We start from the raw sequence: 15,430 nt of genomic DNA, 5'->3' as shown, positions 1-15,430 counted from the left end.
GACCAATGACTTTCATCTTTCTGATCATCTTTAGTCAGTCATGACAATTTTGTCGACATACATTGGCTGTGGTAAACAACCTTCAATTTCTCTCAGAGCTCATTCAACTTGAAGTGTGGTTAATGGTTACTGCAGATGGGCAGACTAGAAGGGCCATTTGGCCTTTATCTGCCATCATGTTTCTGTTTCTAAGTCATTGTGGGTGGAGACCTGGGAAGTTCTGCCTGAAAATATGTAGAGCAGCTACTTGGTCTACTCTTCATACCTTTATGAAATTCTACAGAATGGACATGGTGGCTCAGGAGGACACTGCTTTTGTGTCCTCGGTCTTATGAGCAGGCTCATCTGTCCCACCTTAGACATCTGACAATGCCTTAAGAGATATGTAGATATATGAGATACTCACAGGGTAGGCCATACAAACTCCTATGTTTATGTAACAGAATGGAAGATTAGGTTCTTACCTGGATAATCATCTTTCTGTTAATACACATAGGAGTCTGTATGGCCTACTCTGCGAATTTATCTTCCATATGTCTGCTTATTGCCTCAGAGAGGACCATAGTCTGGAAATTGAGATATTCTCTTGTCAGTTGGATGAACATGTAATATTAATGGCAAATAAAGTGATGAGTTTCTTAGCTCCATATGTTCATGTTAGTTACTCATATCAAGGTGTACGTTTTGTACATCTACATTGCATGTTTATCTTATAGTCTTTTCATGAGTTACAGAGCAGAATAGAAACGTAAACTGTTACTGGGGAAACTCCCCGTGCCCTTCCTTCTGAGTTTTTCTGTTGTAGTGGTGATTGATTACTTTGGTACTCTGGTGAAGGAGGCAGAGTTGAAAAGATGTTGTTGATATTTTTCTACAACAACTCGCAATCAGGGGATATTCACCTATCATACAGACTCCTATGTGTATTAACTGAAAGAAGATTATCCAGGTAAGAACTTAATCTTCCATTAGCCAGCTAAGCACTATTTAGCTGGCCACGAACTGTTTTTAGCTGGTTAAATAGGACTGAATATTGGTGGGACTGTTTGTGAAAGTATTTCACAAAAGGGTCCCTGTTCAGAAGAGCCTTTTGTAGACTATCACCATAACTGAGAGCATTCCAACTTGAATTTCTCAGTTCCCATTTTAACATTCTCTGTAAAATGGACCTTCACCTGTAACACACTACCATTTATGAATGATGCTTAAACAAATCTCTGTATATTTGACTAATTATATTACCATCGCTGTTCAAGAAGTGTACTATTATATTTGTTGTATGAAATTTTTACATCTTCCTGAAACAATGTTTACACAGGAAACAAAATGTGCAATGGGGACAACACCTTCTATTACAACCTAGTGCCATATTGGAGCTCTGGTAGATATGTACTACCTAACAACTTTTATAATTATTATAGACATACCTATTTATTTCATAAATAGTTACACAATGATTATGTAATGGGGCAAGCATGTGATTAGTAGTATGTTCTTTTAGGCTTCCACAGCTGGTGTCATGATTGTTGCAGTTGTCTGGGTTTCATCGCATCTACTTTGGTAGAGCTGATGTTTCAGCCATCATGCTGTGGCTTTCTTCAGGGTATGCTATCACGATGTTTGCAGTTTGTTTTTATATATAGTGGGTCTTCTAAACTGATTGGCTGGGGTATAAGATTATTGATGCTTGAAAGTCCATTGGTCATAGATTTGAATTTTGGTGGGAAAGTTCATTGGTCACAAATTGAATTTTTGAATTTTGGTGGAAAAGTCCATAAGTACACAAATTTAAAGTGTGATGGGAAAGTCTGTTAGACACTATTTTAAATTCAGACAGGAAAGTTTGTCAGTCACATTTTTAAATTCTGTCAGAATACAGGCTGGAAACCTTGAGATGGAGGGAGAAGGCATTTGTCCTTGGCCTCAGTCCTCCTTGCGCTAAATTTCTTTTGGATGAGCGGTTGTCATGCTTTGTATATGGAGAATCCTATATCTCTATTGAAGTTATTGGGGCATCTTGCTATCTCTATCACATCTTTGAGTCTTTTTAGCCACCAGCAGTCTTCTTTCTCTAGGACTTTGAGAACACTGGCCAAATGCTGAATCCATTCCCAGAATGCCCCCTAAATAACTGTTTTTTGGCATAGGCAATAACTGGACATTTTTAGCAGCACTACTAGTTGAGTGCTGCTGAAAACAACTAACTGGCCAGGAGCCATTTCTGGCCTGTTAAATCTCTTTGAATAGTGACTAGATAGAGGATAGGGATCACCATATAGGTGGTCAAGCATATATGGCTTATAGCCAGGAGACCTTAGATCAGCCACAGCTAGAATGCTGGGTTCAAGGGGTACAAGTTTATCATGGGTTGGTCAAATGGTCCTTTTCTTCTACTATGCTGCCATATCATGTACATCATAACTATATGATCATCCTAATGAATATTATACACAAATAAATTATTTGCTTTTCTGTTTCACAAACCTTACCTGGCTGACAGGATGATGACTCTAGCCTCCAGCTCCTTTGCTTCCAGCAGCAGAGAAGTCATGTTCTTAGTCCCCGGGTTGAAATGCAGGACTTTATCAGCCTGTTATGGGTGTGAGTAAAATGAGTTAGTACAGAGGCTAAAGCTGCCCTGGTGAGAGCCATGCTACAGAACTGTTGCCAGAAAATTCAGCAAACTCTAACCAAACCAATGTGCGAGACACTCAGAGATACTGCCTGGGCTGGCTTCATTAGGTTTCTTTCCTTTTGCACTGTGCATGCAAACTGAAGTCAATCAATACCCAAACAGAGGCGTGCATTTTATAGAGAAGAGAAAAAAGGGGACTGCAAATGCAACTGAGAATCAAAGGAGAGGGTCATCTTTTTTTTTTTTTCTTGATTTCAAAAACGTTAGGGAAAATAAATTTTTAAAAATTCTGGACTGCACAGGATTACCTTTGGGAATAAAAGTATAAAAGTGATTTTCTCTTATGCCAAAGAATTTCGTTTTCAAAGAAAAAGAAAAAAAAAGCTAGCAGTTAGTTCTTGTTTGGCATGCATTCCCAGGGGCAGGACAATGGCTTGCGGGTTTGGATATCTGTGCTATCCATTCCAAGCTAGCTTGACAGTAAACGTGCCACTCCATATGCTCATGGACAGAGCTGACCTGCTGCCTTTCTAATCTCATTATTTTAGGTTAGGTTTTTGGATGGCTGTGGCTACTGGTCATTTGCTAGTTAGCTTTGTTGGGTGGCGTGCATTGTCCATGCATATATACCTTGGGTCCTCGCTTGTTGTCATAGGAAAGTTGGTCGAGGTTTTCATAGTTCCTTTTTTTACTCTGATGAATAATGTGCACAGAGAAAATATGTAGACACAGAAGAATATTATAAACAGTTGAAAATGATGTGTAGTAAAGCAATCCAACATCCACCTCCTTCTTCATGGCTTGCTATAAGGGACTCATAACACTGGAGCTTGCAAAAATCATTACTCAGGGAAAGCAGTGCTGGGAAGTGAGAAAGAGTATGGGTGCAACTGTGAGACTCCCAACTTTCCTGTGACTCAAATATTCAGAGCTGAAATCTTTCCTTGACAATGATATGAGCACCTTTAACATTGCCTTTGATACAGGTATAAGTAGATCTGATCTCTCTTGTGATACTAACATTGCGATATCACTTCTCCTGTGTCACTGGCATTAGGGGCTATAATCTCACCTGTGACACTGGCATGTGGATTTCCTGTCAAATAAGCATTCAGAGCTGTAAGATCTCCTGTGGCACAGGCTTATGGGGCTCTTACTTCTGCCGTAGCAATCATTTGGAGTGGTGACTTCTCTCCTTATACAGGAGTGTAACCTCTCCTGTGCCAAAAGTACAGCTGGTGAACAGTTTTTATCTGCTGCTTTTTTGGTTCACTTATGCCTTAGTTTTTCTGCTTGTTACTATTAGAGGCAATAGAGTGCAATTTTAAAAGTCATACCTGTGCAAAACACATCGTTTTACAAAATGGAAATGACCTCTTCTGGGGTATACAGTGTGGGCCAAATTCTATAAATGGCGTCCTGATTGTAGGTGTCCAACTGCTGCCTTACCAGCCAATCGGGTGCATGTTTAAACAAAAACAACAACAACTCGAGAGAGGCTGCCTATTTTGTAGGCATGTAGGTCCACCTAAGCTCGCCTAAAGCTAGGCATGGGCGTGCCTTTGCCCAGAAGTAGCTTAGGTGGACCTAGGCAGACATAAGCGCCTCCCTAGGCCCATGGTAGGCGCCTACAATGTAGGCCAGCAAAATACTGGCTGCGGCTGCGGCAACCTGTCCCCCTAACCGCGAAGATTATGGGCAGGAGGGATGCCCAGTCCTTCCTGCTGGAACATCCCGAACATTGCCGGCATTCCCCCACCCCATAAAGTGGGATGCACTGGAAAGGGGGCCAGCCAGCTGGAGGAAGGAAGGATGCATTGTTTGTGGGGGTTCTGGGCATCCCTCCTGCTTTGTGATGTTTGGGATAGATTCCGGCAGGAGGGACTGGACATCCTTCCTGCTGGTGATGTTCAGGATGGGGGTTCCAGAAGGACATCCCTCCTGCCTATAGTCTTCGTGGGGGGGGGGGGGGGGAACGGGTTGCTAAACATCCTGACAAGGAGATCCCTGACCGTGATAAGCTCAGTCTCTAACTGGTGCCTATGACCTGGATGCCGGTTAGAGAATCGTGGTATTAGGCGGGCTTAGGCATCTCTCCTTGAGGACAGATGCGATTCTATATAGGATGCCCATGTGCGATTCTCAGAATCCGCTTAGGCAGCTTCTGAGACTGGGCGTCCTATACAGAATCCAGCCCTATATGTCTAAATGTATCCGCATACATTCTGTATGTGCATAAGTCTGTACAACCTATCCGGGGATATTCCTGGAGATGGGATTGGATTTATGCATGTATTTACATAAGCATGTAAAATAAAATCTTGAACTTGTGCATGTATCAGAGCTCCCTGCCCATTTCCACATACAGTTCAAACTCTTCTTATTGACCTATTCATTCTGCAGCTCCTCAATATATCTCTCCTCTCGTCTCTCTCTCACTATACTCCTCCCCAGGAATTCTGTTCATTGGGTAACTTTCTCCTGTCTGTACCCTTCTCCTCTCCTGCTAACTCCTGACTCCTTCCCTTCTACTTTCCTGCACCGTATGCTTGGAACAAGCTGCCTGACTCAGTACGTCTGGCTCCTTCTATGGCAATTTTCAGATCAATGCTATAAGCCCACTTTTTTGAAGATGCATTTAAGTCCTAAGTCCAACCTACTTGTAAAGCACCCATATCTGTTTGTCATTCCCTCTATAGTTCCCTACCTCATCTGCCTTGTCATTCATTATCTTTGTAATTCCCTACCTGAGCAGTGTGTATAGATTCACCCTTTTTGTCCTGTTTGTCTGACACAATTAGATTGTAAGCTCTCTCAAGCAGGGATGTCTCCTGTATGTTAATATACAGCTCTGCATGTGTCTGGTAGTGCTATAGAAATGATAAGTAGTAGCAGTAGGATATACATATGTCCTGTGGGATAATTTTAAGATGGAAAGTGCACATATACTTTCTTCTTTAAAATTGGTATAATTACGTGCATAACTGCCACACAACTTAGCCTGTTATAAAATTACCCTCAGAATTAATAATGCACATTCTTATTGCTGTTAATGTCAATGAATGATGTGGCTTTCTTTGTATACCAACATAGGAAAACTTTAACAAGGAGATGTAGTAAAAGGAAGGGTGACAGTCTTACATTTACATGTGAAATTTGTTCTATGTTTTAATAAATATGCTATCATTTTTGATAAGAAAGAAATTTAGTAATTGATTTTGTGAAATTAAATCCCTCCAAGGCATATGCAGAATTGGCAGTATATTTACCTATGTGGTGTAGCAGATTGCGCTAACTTCACGGGGAGCACCTGCACATCTCCTCCTCTCCGCCCCCCCCCCCACATAACTCTTTAAATGTTCACCAGCGCAAGAAGCATCTTCGATCTGCTGCTCGCGTTGGCCTTGACTTCCTTCTGACATTACTTCCTGGTTGCGGAACCAGGACACGATATCAAAAGGGAGATGAAGCAGGCATGAGCAGCAGGTGGAAGATGCTGTTTGTGCCTGCAGACATTTCAAGAGGTACACAGGGGTAGTGGGGCACATGGCGAGGTGGGGAAGAGTAGGGGTGCTTGGTGTAGTGATGCTAGGCGCCACCGCCCCAAGCGCCTTCCTCCCTCACTACGCCACTGATATGGATCATCCTACACAGACTGAACAGTTTTCTTGGATGTGTCTGGGCAACTGTTTCTTGTATTTTTTGCTCTATGCACTGGACCATAAGACGCACCCACCTGTAGAGGAGGAAAATCCAGGAAAAAAATTCCCACCACCCTGCCCTGTACCCCCTCTGGTGGTCTAGTGGTAGGCCGGGACAGGGTCTTATACAGCAAAAAATCTGTAGGCAGCACTGGCACCCCCCCTGTAGACAGCACAAGCACCCCGGTAGACAGCAGAGGCACACCCTCCCATAGGCAGCAGAGGCACACCCTCCCCTAGGCAGCAGAGGCACCCTCCCCTAGGCAGCAGAGGTACCCTCCCAAAGGCAGCAGAGGCACCCTCCCATAGGCAGCAGAGGCACAACCCCCCCCCCGGTCCCTTTTTTTAAGTCCCCTTTCCGCGCTCCTGCCTGTCACAGCAAGTCAGCAAGTACTTCAACACTAGAAATAAAACCAGAAATGCATTTCCTTTTCTTTTGAACACAATACAAAGACATCTGCTATATACATTTCCCAAAGCTAACATATTTTAGTCAATAAATTCTGTTTTTTACCTTTGTTGTCTGGAGACTTATTTTTCCATAAAGTTGGTCCCTTTTTTTTCTGCTTTCCTATCTTCTGTAAATTCTTCTGTTGCTGTCCATTGGTTCCTCCTACCATGGTCCAGCATTTATCCCTTTCTCATCTTTCGTGCCTGCCCACCAGCCCCATGCCCAGCATTTCTCCTTCTATCACTCCTCTCCAGCACCATGCCACATCTCTCCCTCCATTCCCTTCACCACTATGTCCAACATTCCTCCTTTTTGCATCCATTTCAATCTGTCCCACTGTTCCTTTTCCACCACAATATTTCTCCCTCTCATCTGTACCTCCCTCCCTCCCTATGATCCAAAATTCTCCTTTCTTCCATTCCCATGTACACAACCATCTTTTTCCTTCCTTTCCTCTCTCCCAAGTTCATGCCTTCTGTGTCCAAAAATGCATTCCCTCCCTCACCTCAGCATCTCTTTCCCTCCCTTCCTCTCTCCCAAGTCCATGCCTTCTGTGTCCAAAAACGCATTCCCTCCCCCACCTCAACATCTCTTTCCCTCCCTTCCATCCTCTTTCCCAAGTTCATACCCTGTGTACAAAATGCACTCCCTCCCCCACCTCTTTCCCTCCCTTCCTCCATCCTCTCTCCCAAGTTCATGCCTTGTGCCAAAAACGCACTTCCTCCCCCATTTTGTGTTCCGCCTCCCAGTCCTCATCTGCAAGCAAAATGGAGCTCGAGCCGCGAGGTTCGTCTTCTTTTCCCTACCTGCCCTGCCACAGCACACAGCCAACCGGAAGTCTTCCCGATGTCAGAGCTGACGTCGAAGGGAGGAAGGGAGGGCTTTGCTTAAGCCCTCCCTCCGACGTCAGCGCTGACATCGTGGAAGACTTCCGGTCGGCTGTGTGCTGCAGCAGGGAAGGTAGAGAAAAGAAAATGAGCCTTACAGCTCGAGTGCATCGAACCCTGCAGGATCCCGACACTAGGGGGCGTCCCCACGGGATCCCGCGGGATTCCCGTCGTCCCCGTTCCCTTGCAACTCTCTATTCTATAGTCCCTCTCATGAGTGAAGTGGCATGGGAGGGGTGGAATCAGGGAGACAGGCATCAGGAAGGATAAAAGCTCAGGGCACAGCTAGGCTGGAGAAACTCAGAGGGAAGGAACGACGTCCTACTGCATATGCCTGCATCACTTATATATGACTGGAACTGCAACCACGATTGCCATTGCTACAGTCAGGTAGACCAAGACTGACTTGGACCCTTACAGTCTGGTACTTTGACCCAACGGACTGCAGGCCAGCCTCAATAAACAGTTAATGCTTGTGCTGGTAACTCTGGGGGCATGACCAGAGCATAGCACTGTATATTGCATGCTGTGGTCCTGAAGGATCAGGCTACAGAAGGACATTCCTGTATAGAACCTGTATAGAAAGACTAGGAATTTGGGGTTTGTTTCTGCCACCTGTGAATTGATCATGACCCCCTACATGACACCTTCAATAAAGCATATTATTGCTCCAGTTCCTCCTAGCTCCAGGGCCTACCCCACTAATGGTACCACATGTCTCATTTACACAAAAAATGTCAGATGGGCAAGAGATATGTTGGAGCAGAATTCATTGCCCCTGCTTACACTAAAAATAAATGACATACCCTTATATGAATAGGATTACCAGATGCCCCCAATTTCAGATCCCTGTCCCTGATTTCAGATCCCTGTCCCTGATTCTTCCTGGCTTGGCCATCATCTGGCCTTGATTTTAGTAATGAGAAAAGAAGTACCGTAGTTTAATTTTGTCTTGCCCTGCCTGCCTCCCTTTCTTCACATGATCCTTGCATTTCCATATGTTGCCACCACCTGCCACCATTGTCAGCTCCTCCCCACAAACCTCCCTTTGCACTCCTGACTCCTCCTTTCCAGTGTCAGCATTAGGAAGTACAGTGCTGTAGTGCAGAACTCTTCTTAACCACGTTGAGTGTCTTTGCCTGTTCCTATCCCCTCTGATGTATTCTTACAGCAAAGACACAAAGCATAGTTAAGAAGAACGCAGCATCATGGCACTGTACTTCCTAACTCTGCCTCAGAGGGAAGAAGCCAGGAGTTGCAAGGGGAGGTTTGAAAGACTGGGGAGAGGAAGAGGAAGGAAAGAGAATTAGATGCAAGGTCAGAAGGGGGAGGGCAACTGATGGATTAGGTCCGGAAGTGGAGCGAGAGGCTGGACTGGATCTAAAAGTGGAGATGGCTAGGCTGGAAGGGGGATGAGAGAGAGAGAGCGCTTACTGGAAGGGCAGAGGAGAGAGAGAGGTAGAGATAGCTGGACTGGAAGGAGGGAAAGAGAAAGGGATTGAAAGGGAAGGAAGAGATTGAGATGGCTAAACTAGAAGAGTGAATTAAGAGAGATGAAAATTTTAATTTTAATGATAGAAAGTTGTCAAGAAAAACTCTGTACTACTCCACCCACTTGACTCTGCCCTAGAGTTACCAGACGTCCGGGAAAACCCAGGCATATCCTCTGTTTAGAGAACTGTCTGGGTGTCCGGATGGACTTTCCAAAATCCAGTAGTTTGTCCGGGTTTTGGAAAGCCGCAACCTCCCGGCCATATCTGGAGGGCCTCTGATCATACGTGGATGACATCACATGCATCCATGCATGCTCGGATACCCTCCAGTCATGGCCCAGAGGTCGGAAAACAAAGGCAAGGCTTTGTAGGGGGTGGGGCTAGAGGCAGAACAGGGCAAGCCTGGAGGTGGAAAAGAGCAAGGCTAGGGTTGAACGGGGCAGGGCCATGCATCTAGGTTTCTCCAGACATAAATCTGGTAACTCTACCCAATCGTGCCCCACCTACCCCCCCCCCCACCCAACCTCACTCAGATGTCCCAGATTTAGAAGCCAAAAATCTTATCATGAGGAACATAGCACACATAGAAAGGACTCTGCTAAGGCTTGTACCATTAAACAAGAGGAAACTAATGAGAAGAGCACAAAGAAAAAAAGAAAAGAAAAATGCAGAGGCGGGGGAAGAGCTTGGCAGCTTGACCCGGACAAAAGCATAGAATGAGAGTTCCTGTGAACAGAGAATATTTTGCTAGAAAATAACTGGATTTTTTCATCAAATCTACCAACAAATAATGTTTTTTGTTTTCTATCACAGCTGAGACCAAGAATTCTAAATCAGACAAGCAATACCCAGTTTCTTCTGGACTAAAAAGGCAGTAAACAGCAGCTCTGACCTCTGACAAAATGGTTGAAAAAGAGAAATCGAAAGTACAATTTTGGAAAGATCTCAAAACTTATCTATTAAAAAACATGAAACACAAAATTGATTTTAATTTTATAACCTTTATTAATCCATTTAAGTTTCTAATTATTTGAAGAATTTGTATTATCAGCCGAATTCCATTTTTTAATAAGTCTTAGGATTCTGCTATTTCTTTGCTTAGTGTTGTATTACTTAGATTTGTGTCATTTCCATTTTTAACCTTGCTGTATGACCTTGTACTTTTAATGCTCGGTGCATCATTATTGTGAACTGCCATGAACTGATGGTTTGGCGGTATATAAAAATAAACTATTATTATTACAAGATCCAATCCTTAGGGAGATACAGACACTTAAGGACATGCTTAAAACACAGTTAGAGCTTACCAGGGGCATGCAAAAAGAGCTGGAAAGCCTTAATGCAATGCTAAATATTTCTCAGCACAAAATTGAAGGAACAGAAAACTACCACCTGGACCTGGAAGATCTTTTGAATAAGAACAGAAGTAACATCAGAATCCTGGGTTTGCCAAAATTATCTGAGGGAAATGATATGATTGCATTTCTAAATGCATGGCTTTACTCAAATTTCTGAAACTTTCTTTTGATCCTGAACTGGAAATAAAGAGGGCACACAGAGTTCCCTCCAGGCTGCTCACAGGAAATAAACATTCAAGACCCTGTAGTGGCAAAAATTCTGCATTACCAGCATGCAAAGTGATGCACATTAGGAAGAATAAACTGAATCACAGTTACCGGATGCTAGGGTCCACCTTGGGGATTAGTGCCCAAGAAAAGGATCTAGTTGTTATAGACAATATGATGAAATCTTCTGCCCAATGTGTGGCGGTGGCCAAAAAAGCAAATAGGATGCTAGAAATTATTAAAAAAGGAATGGTTAACAAGACTAAGAATGTTATAATGCCCCTGTATCGCTCCATGGTGTGAACTCATCTGGAGTATTGCGTTCAGTTCTGGTCTCCTTATTTCAAGAAAGATATAGTGGCGCTAGAAAAGGTTCAAAGAAGAGTGATCAAGATGGTAAAGGGGGATGGACCTCTCGTTTGAGGAAAGACTAAAACAGGGCTCTTCAGCTTGGAAAAGAGACGGCTGAAGGGAGATATGATTGAAGTCTACAAAATCCTAAATGGAGTAAAACGGGTACAAGTGGATCGATTTTTCACTCTGTCAAAAATTACAAAGACTAGGGGACACTCGATGAAGTTACAGGGAAATATTTTTAAAACCAATTGGAGGAAATGTTTTTTCACTCAGAGAATAGTTAAGCTCTGGAACGCATTGCCATAGGATGTGGTAAGAGCGAAGAGAGTAGTTGGTTTTAAGAAAGGGTTGGACAAGTTCCTGGAGGAAAAGTCCATAGTCTGTTATTGAGAAAGACATGGGAGAAGCCACTGCTTGCTCTGGATCGGTAGCATGGAATATTGCTACACCTTGGGTTTTGGCCAGGTACTAGTGACCTGGATTGGCCACTGTGAAAATGGGCTACTGGGCTTGATGGACCATTGGTCTGACCCAGTAAGGCTATTCTTATGTTCTTATGCTTTAAGGATTTTAACAGTGGCATAAAACAAAAAGCAATTGCTGTATTAAGGTAAGAAGATATTGATTGTACATGATCTTGCTAAAATAACTGCCTTAAAGCGGAAATCTTTTCTGAATATGAGATCTGACCGTAAAGACATGGGTGCAAAATTTGGATTATTATATCCAGCTAGAATGCATAACTTATAACTTATAATAACAAAACTATTTCTTATGTAGATACTGAAAAACTACATAGATAAGCATAAGATGCAGTGTTCTTTATGATAATCATCTTACTCTACCAATGTACAAGCATGGTGATTATAAATATCTTGGAAATGCAACACAGTATATGACTGACTTCTGGCTTTATATGGTTGCTAAATTAAAACCTAGATTGCATTTTTATATAAATATCTTGCAGTTTTAAATGCTGCTTCACTGTGAATCATTGGGCTGTTCAGTATTTTGTGACTTCAGACACTACCAACTTAAGTCATTTGTGATGTTTGCTCACAATCTCTACCTTCTATCTGCATGAAACGCTGAAACATATTTACAATGTTTCAGTGTTTCATGCAGATAGAAGGTAGAGATTGTGAACAAACATCACAAATGACTTAAGTTGGTAGTGTCTGAAGTCACAAAATACTGAACAGCCCAATGATTCACAGTGAAGCAGCATTTAAAACTGCAAGATATTTATATAAAGATGCATTGTAAATATGGGGAAACCATTGAAATTCTAGCTAGATGATGCAGTGATAATGAACATTTGGAAATTTCTGAAAACTCCTGTGGTGATATCCTGTTGATTTTCATTACACAGTCGCTGGAGCCCTGAGAAAAACATCTCTTTATTCAAGATTAAACCTCAATAGTTTGAATATCTCCATATCAATAATAATTTCCAGTCTGCTAATAGTATTTTATAAAAACATTTGCTTCATGCTGCTATTGTAATTATTGAACCCATTTTAAGGTTATTTCTGCAGGTAATTGAGGAATATGACCACCTCATGTTATCTTTTTCCATTCTCAAAGTTTGGATGTATTCTTTCCTCTGAAACTGAAACTGATTAGAACAACTTTATCACTAAGGCTGCAAACCTCTGTTCGGCAAGGCTGGCTTTATCATTTGTTTCTAGCATGGATTTATTAACCATATCATTATTTGTTATTGCATTACTAGAAAATATTTCATGTCTTATACTGAGGCTGCTAAACATATACTTGAATATACTTCAAAGTATTATAAGTTTATTCTCAGCATGCCACTTTCAGTACTGCTCTGATACATAATGGAACTTATTACACAATATTTTAGATTTCAGACTATGCCTACTATGAAACAATTTCATTCCAACCTCCATTGTGAATTTTGATTCAGTTTAAAATTCCAAATTATTGATTATATTGCATAGAAAATGTATTTGAATATTATGTTTATTTAACCTTTTTTACAAGTAAGGCTTTATTTCTCTCTAATCTGACCAAGTCACTTAGGGCTCCTTTTACTAAGGTGCGCTAGCGGTTTTAGCGTGCGCTTAGCGTGCAATACAATACCGCATGCGCTAAACGCTTACGCCTCCATAGAGCTTGCATTAGTATTTTTCATTTAGCGTGTAGTTAGCATGCGCTAATCTTTAGCATGCGCTAAAAACGCTAGCGCACCTTAGTAAAAGGAGCCGTTAATGATTGGCTATATACTTCAATGATACCTACAAATGTGACTTTGAATTTTATATTAAGTACTTGAATGAAATAGCTTTATATGCATAGCAAATGGTTATATTTTCTTTCTGTAACTTTTCCATTATTTTCCCCTTTATTATTGGTCATAGATATCTATTAAGAGAAGTAAAATTAACTATATTTTCTTTTACAGGGATATTATAATTCTTGCATTATCCAGTATTTAGATTCTTGTTATAATATAGAGTCTCCTTCTATGCCTATCTGTATAATGACTCCTCTGCCCAGTGTGAGTTCATCTAGGGATGGTATAGGACATAAAGCATAGGTGTCTGAATGGGGGAGGCCACAGGGACCATTATCCTTCCCAAAAATTACTGGCAGTAATAGAGCCAATAGTGATCCTGCAGGCAGAGGAACACTAACTGAGGCGGTGGCCTCATCACTCTTAAGGGAGCAGCATCTTGCTGCCAGTCAGTATACCCGCTGGTCGGCTCTCTCTGCCGTGTTCCTTTCCTAACATCTACTCCTCCCCCGCGCATCTACCCTGAATTTCTTGTAACTGTTGGCGGGTGGCAGAACCGATTCACAGCGTTGCTTTGGCACCGTCTTCTCTCCACTGCAGCCCGCCTTCTCTGACCACTTCCTGTTTCCACTGGGGTGGGCTGAGGGTGGAGAGAAGATGCCAGCAGAGCAGCATTGTGAATCAGTTCAGCTTCCCAGCAACAGTTATAAGAAATTAAGGGGAGACATGCAGGGGAGGAGTAAATGTCAAAGGGACACGGCAGAGAGAGTAGACCAGCAGGTACACTGACTGGCAGCAAGATGCCACTTCCACCGGAGTGCTGCCTAAAAATAAGGCCCCTCCCGAGACATTTCAGATTTGGGAGAGGGGTAGTAGTTAGAGAGCGTGATATAGGTCTTAGGGAAGGGAGTGGGGGAAGGGAGAAATGTTGGACTCGAGGGAGGGAGAGATGTGAGACTCAGGAATTGGGTAAGGAAAGGAAAGAAAGAGGAAGGGAGGGACGGATAGAAAGATGGCAGATTTGTGATGGATAGAGAGAGATGGACTTGGGGACAGCACAGGGGGTGGAAGGAGGACAGTGAGAGATGGATTTGGAGGAGGACAGAAGGAGCAAGAGAGGGGGAGATGGACTTGGGGGAAGGCTGAAGGGATCAGGGAGAGATGGTAGAAGAATGTGAAAGGGAAAAATGGAAGAGAGGGAGAAAGGGAAAGTTGGATGTGGGGGGGGAAATAGGGAGAGGAAGAGATGGATTTAGTGGAGAGAGCAAAATGGGGAAAAGGAAAGATATTCAAGGGAGGGGACAGAAGGGGGAAAAAGAGATGGACTCGGAAAGCAGAGGTGGGAGAGGAGAGATGGACAGGGAAAGTGGAGGGGATATGGACTGGGGGAGGCAGAAAAGGAGAGGGAGGAGAGAAGTAAGACGAGAAGAGGGAGTAGAAAGGCAGAAAGGAGAGATGTTACACTTGTGGGAGGGAGAGAGAAAGAAAGAAAGAGAGGAAGGAAATGGGGTAGAGTAAGCCTTAAGGAGGGGAGATGCTAGAAATGATGGATCAATGTGGGAGAGTTGTCAAGGAGATGATGAGCAAAATAATGAGTATACGAGGATAGAAATGTGGTAATGGGAAGCAGATAAAAGGGAATAAGAGGATGAGAAATATGAAAGCTAGGGGATGAGAGAAGGAGATAGAAAGTTGATTAGATAAAAAGTGAAAAGGAATAAAGCAATGTTCCCTCTAAGCTGCGTGTCCATGCACCTTTTGGTTGCAGTCCACATAGCCAGCACACCAGGACCTATGGCCATACTCTGCTGCTGATGTCTGTGGCTTTGTGAAGAAAAAGTGGAGCTGGAAGAAATGAGGAGGAGGCCTACTTGGATATCTTAGAGCTGGCCAGAACACAGGTACACACCCTTGGGAGGGGGCATGAATTTGGGACACAGAGAAAGGAAAGAAGGGGCACAAACTTGGGACAAAGGCTGGAAGGAAAGGAGGGGGCATCAACTTGAGACACAGAAGGGAGAGAGGGAGTGCATTGGGACACAGAAAGGAGCGGGCATAAACTTGGGACATAGGATGGA

The 15,430-nt window shown here is 43.0% G+C and overlaps 1 protein-coding gene across 3 annotated transcripts in view; it reads right to left on the bottom strand.

Moving 5' to 3' along the window:
- The window catches only part of GRIN1 (glutamate ionotropic receptor NMDA type subunit 1), a 415,565-nt gene that overhangs the window by 329,144 nt on the left and 70,991 nt on the right, over positions 1-15,430 (bottom strand). For 2 of the 3 annotated variants that reach the window (XM_033960212.1, XM_033960211.1), the window contains exons 4-5: positions 3,266-3,328; positions 2,490-2,590 (exon numbers count right to left, since the gene is read on the bottom strand). In XM_033960212.1, coding sequence (XP_033816103.1) covers positions 2,490-2,590; positions 3,266-3,328 — 164 coding nt within the window. The remainder of the gene's footprint in view (positions 1-2,489; positions 2,591-3,265; positions 3,329-15,430) is intronic. The other variant, XM_033960213.1, reaches the window with a different exon arrangement.

Source organism: Geotrypetes seraphini, chromosome 10, assembly GCF_902459505.1.
Source record: "Geotrypetes seraphini chromosome 10, aGeoSer1.1, whole genome shotgun sequence".
NCBI classification, from domain to species: domain Eukaryota; kingdom Metazoa; phylum Chordata; class Amphibia; order Gymnophiona; family Dermophiidae; genus Geotrypetes; species Geotrypetes seraphini.
This window is presented reverse-complemented; position numbering and strand designations above follow the sequence as displayed.